Source organism: Protobothrops mucrosquamatus, unplaced genomic scaffold (assembly GCF_001527695.2).
Source record: "Protobothrops mucrosquamatus isolate PMUCROS unplaced genomic scaffold, P.Mucros_1.0 scaffold7567, whole genome shotgun sequence".
Classification (NCBI taxonomy): Eukaryota; Metazoa; Chordata; class Lepidosauria; order Squamata; family Viperidae; genus Protobothrops; species Protobothrops mucrosquamatus.
This window is the reverse complement of record NW_015393366.1, coordinates 9,549-14,721: the sequence shown is the minus strand read 5'-3', so window position 1 is coordinate 14,721 and position 5,173 is coordinate 9,549. Positions and strand designations below refer to the sequence as shown.

Below are 5,173 nucleotides of genomic sequence, written 5' to 3'. Positions count from 1 at the left end.
GTCTCCAACCTTGGCAACTTCAACACTTGTGGACTTCAACTCCCAGAATTCCTCAGCCAGCTTGGCTGGCTGAGAAATTCTGGGAATTGAATTCCACAAGTCTTAAAGTTGCCAAGGTTGGGGACCTCTGGTTTAGACACATCTCTCTGTGTGTATTTGATTGTCTCCAAAATCCACAAGAAAAGATAATTCTTTGCAATCTAGGGCACCTCTTAATATAACTTTGAATGTGTTTGGAAAGGTAAGAGAACTAGCTATTTTTCCTAAGTCAAAATGGGAAGGATTTGACAAATCATAAGCGGTCATAGTTATCTTTTCTGTAGTGCTTTGTTTTGTTAAATTTCCAACAGCTGTAAGAGGAATGCCAGAGGAAGAAACTATTTAACTATTTCTAGCTGGTTCTTCCACGTACTCCCTCTTACTGCTTCTTTTTTCTATGGAAGAGATGAGATTGTGGTCCATTCAGAAATGAGATGAGGGAATAGTCAGAAAACTAAAGCTCCTACTGAAACATATTCTTTTATGTAAGCTATCAGGGATTCAGAGAAAAATAGAAAAAGTATCTAAAACAACAGGTATGTTTTCATAAGGAGTTACTGAAATGTAGCTTGACAACTGAAGAGATGAAAATCTTGTCCTTTGTTGAGTTAATCCAGGGGTAGGCAACCTTGGCTCTTTTATGACTCATGGACTTCAACTCCCAGAATTCCTGAGCCAGCATGGCTGGCTCAGGAATTCTGGGAGTTGAAGTCCATGAGTCATAAAAGAGCCAAGGTTGCCTACCCCTGGATTAATCTATCCATCTTTAAATTGGCAAACTGCCAGCTTTAAAGTTATTGTCCTTGCCAGATGCTGCTCTGCCTTTACAGTATCTGTGTTAAGGTGCTAAACCAATTATACGTATACAGGCAGTCCTTGACTTAAAACCATTCATTTAGTGACTGTTCAAAGTTACAACAGCACTGTGACTTATGACCATTTTCACACTTATGACCACTGCAGCATCGCCATGGTCACGTGATCAAAAGGGGGGGGTTGCAACTGGCATTATTTATGACAGTTGCACTGCCCAGAGGTCATGCGATCATCATTTGAAAACTTCCCAGTCAGCCTCTGACAAGCACAGCCAACAGGGAAGCCAGATTCATGTCATGGCGGCATGATTCACTTAACAAAGGTGGTAAAAAAGGTAATAAAATAGGGCAAACCTCACTTAAAAACTATTTTTGGACTTGACTATGCTCATAACTTGAGGACTACCTGTATACGTCCAGCAAAGAGAATGTTTAAGCCTTCCAATTTGACTGCCCTCTCTTTTTAGTACATCCTAGCTTGCAGAAAAATTACTTACAACTATGACACTATAACAGGAGCTGGGCAGGTCCAATTGTAGAACTCTGCCTTCTTCTATCTATACTATACTTCATTCTGTCTCTACTATACTTCATTTTATCATAACCTGAGCTGAATAAAGATAGATGGATGGATGGATGGATGGATGGACGGACGGACGGACGGACGGACGGACGGACGGACAGACAGACAAAGATACATGAGTCACCAACAGCATATTTTCAATACATAGGCCACACAAATGCTTCATTTCAAATTCCTACATATTATTTTCAGAAAGCAAAGGGGTGGGGGAAGAGTTACTTCCACCATTTTAGTGTTCTGCTATTTCAGCCTGTTCTACAATTTGATTCCATTGTTTCAGAGTTCCAGTTACAGCCCTGTGATACAAATAATAAGGGCCCCAAAGTTAAGGATCAAGTCAAAGGTTGCAAACTCAGGAATCTACACTTATTACATAAACCTAATAGATTACTGGACCATTATATCTAACTCTTGAGAGAATCACCAGTGAAATTATGGCAAACCAGAAATTAATGTATGGAGACTATGAGTCAATATCAGCCTGACACAGCCGATAAACACTACAACAACCTCACACATTTATAGACACTTGATCTTATCTAATCTGCAATTGCTGTTTGATGTTGTCAGCTCAAGGAGAAAAACTTTAATGTTGGTACAGCTATGAATGATTTAACACTTTCTGAGTCATGGCGTATATACATATATATATTTCCTAGATTTTTGCAACTCTGTTCAAGAGAATTGTTATCCACACTGATCAACCAAATGCCTTTGGAATACTCACAAGCAGAAGATAAAGGAAACATTCCTTCTTATATGGTTGTTCTTCTGCAAATAGTATTTGGAGGCATAGCTATCTGGTAAGTTTGGGCCAGTCACTCTGTTTCAGCCCTAGAAATAAGGCAAGGGTAAATGACCCCTCAAAATCTTACTCCACAAAATGCAGGGGCTACTCCACACAATTGTCTGGAGTCAGTACTGAGTCAAAGGCACACATATGCACACACACCTATCTGAAACTGATATTTGGGGCATACCACCTACCAATCCATAAGTAACACTGAACTTTCAAGACTAATAGTCTTTGATAAATTTGTTTTTTATCATCCCCCACCTTTCCATTACACTTTTTCTTAATTCTAATTCTTTAAATTAGGATTGTTACTGATTAAAAGACAAACAATAATCACAACAAAATTGTTTTGCATAGCTGATATAGTAACGTACTTCCAAGAACTTGTTGCTTGCTACTAGCAAACAGGTTTTGAGCCGTTTTTCATTATAAACAAAATCAACACTGGTGAAACCAATTGCTTCTGGAATAGCCAGGATGAAGGAAAGAATCCAAATACAAAAAATTTCAATAGCGGTAGTCAAAGGGACACCAATTCCCTGAACACGACTCCAGGAAGCAACTGCTCGGTATCTAAAATAAACAGAGAAATTTATATTATCAGCTTCAGCTCTTTATAAAAGTTTTCAAAACAGGCATAATACATTAACAGGCACATTTTAAGATTCTTCAAATATGTGTTAGTAACAAAAAATTGGTGAAAATACATAGTTGACAAGGTAGTCAAGAATGAGCAGATTAAAAATATGGTGGGATTTCTGAATACAAACTGATAAAGTCTTGGCTCATAATAGACCAGATTAAGGGTGGTTGAAAAGAAGAAAATGTAGATAATTGATATGGGAATACTAGGGGATCATAGAAGACAAAAATTGGACAAGATTATCAAATCTGAAAATCAAAGTTGGCATAAACCAGCCATGGTGGTCCCAGTGGTTGTTGGCATTCTGGGTGCCAGACAAAAAAAACACAGACTGCATTGATGAAATTTCCATCTGTAAATTGCAAAAGGCCACCCTGATTGACTCCTCATATGTACTATGTTGATATATTATGATATCCTAGGTTCCTGGGAAGAACTTGATGCATGTTGTTAAGAACTGGCAGCTATGATTTTACATTGTCAGGTATATATAATAATAAAAACCTGGAGACAGCAGAATAGAAGAGAAAGAACTAGAGAAAATGAAATACAAAGACTTGCAAATAGAGATAGAATGGCTATGACAAAAGAAAGAAAAAGTAGTACCAATAATAATAATAAATGTCTTGATAAGTTGAAAAGAAAGACAAAAAAGTCTAGATACTGAACATTGTAATACCTGGAGGGAACAGAAGAGAAGAAAATAAACGAGATAAATCACAAAATAGAAAGACCTGCAAATAGAAGTAGAATGACTGTGGCAAAAGAAAGCAAAACTAGTAGCAATAGTAATGGGTGCCTTGGGTCCAAACCCAAACAACTGGAGCACCACTTGAACACCATCACCATTGACAAAATCATCCAGTTGCATAAGGTAGCTTTACTCAGAATACCTTATATCCTGCGACGATAACTTTAACACCATGAAACATCCAAATCTGCCTATCCCAGGTCCTTGGAAAGGACTCGATAGCTTAATAAAAATGCCAAATCTAATCTAAACATATGGCTGACTGTGCAACAAACAATAATATTGTTATACACTACCTTGACACTTCTTAGGCTCTTGGTTCATACTTGAATTATTACATTTCCACCAGTCTTAGACTGTGAACCTAACTGTAGATTACCCACAAATAATAGATCCCTAAAGTAGTTTCTTGTAACCATTTATCACCACAAGATCCTTTCAAAATATGCACACCATCTCAAAGAGAGATATTCCAATGATAGATATTCTTTCTCTGCCTTGCCCCTGAAAGTTTAAGAAGAGAGGGCAATTTTCTTGTAGCCAGGGCCTAACTTCTCACTTCCTTGGTTTTTGGCTATAAAGGATTTGACTAGTGATATCAATGATATCACTGATATAGCTACAGCTAAAACTGTAGACATTCTTGAAATGTATTAATGGACAAAATGATTGCTTTAGTCATACAAAGTCTAGTGTATCCACTCAAACCATTAATTCCTCCAATGGAAAAAAATGAGCCAGTTGAAAAATCAGGGATTTTTAAAGAGGTGAAAAGCATTTAAAGTAAGGTGGACCTTCAGTTTTCTTTAAAACACACTTATTTGGGGCCTTGGGGGGGGGGTTGGGGATACCTTAGATGTGATATGATCAAAATTGTGTCAGATAATTTCATGGCCATTCCTTTGGTTCACTTTATTAAAAAAATAGTTTGGTGTCTTACAACTAATCAATGAAATATTGTCAGACTGAGAAAAATAATAAAATGAAATACAACACAGGATGAGGAGCCAAATTTGAAATTAAGCAAAAAGCTATTGATCTAAATAAAATTTTAAAACTCCAGGTCATTATATAATATTCAGTTATGGACTATCTTGATAATTTTTCATATATGACAAAATTCACAGAAGGGAATAATGTATTTCTTACCTGTCCACACTTAGAGCACAGAGATTAAGAACAGTGACCCCAACAGATGCCTTCTGAATAAAAGGAAAAAAACGGCAAAGAAATTGTTCAAAATGCATCATCCCAAAGGCCCTTGGAAAATGAAGCTAATAGACAGAAAAAAGAAAAAGAAACAGTTAAAATGTACATATAGAAAACATGAGCACACAATGGAACCAAGGAAGGTTTAAGCTATGGTAAATGCAGTATTATTTGTACATTAGTATTACGATATTGTAAAACTAAGCCTGAAGTCCCCACATTTTAGCATGAATTGCAATGTACTTCAACCTGCTGATTTCAATGGATTCCGGCATTTATAACTATCCTGAGCCACAATCAAGAATATTACATCCTAGAAAATGAAGTATGGCCAGTG

The 5,173-nt window shown here is 36.9% G+C and overlaps 1 protein-coding gene across 1 annotated transcript; it reads right to left on the bottom strand.

The window, feature by feature from the left end:
* Positions 1 to 2,607: 2,607 nt before the first annotated feature.
* Positions 2,608 to 4,901, bottom strand: LOC114923700 (endothelin-1 receptor-like; the record flags this gene model as incomplete). The annotated part of the gene is made up of 2 exons (XM_029287021.1): positions 2,608 to 2,806; positions 4,777 to 4,901. Coding segments are annotated over 2 exons (324 nt in total), but the record flags the coding sequence as incomplete, so codon positions are not given.
* Positions 4,902 to 5,173: the final 272 nt, after the last annotated feature.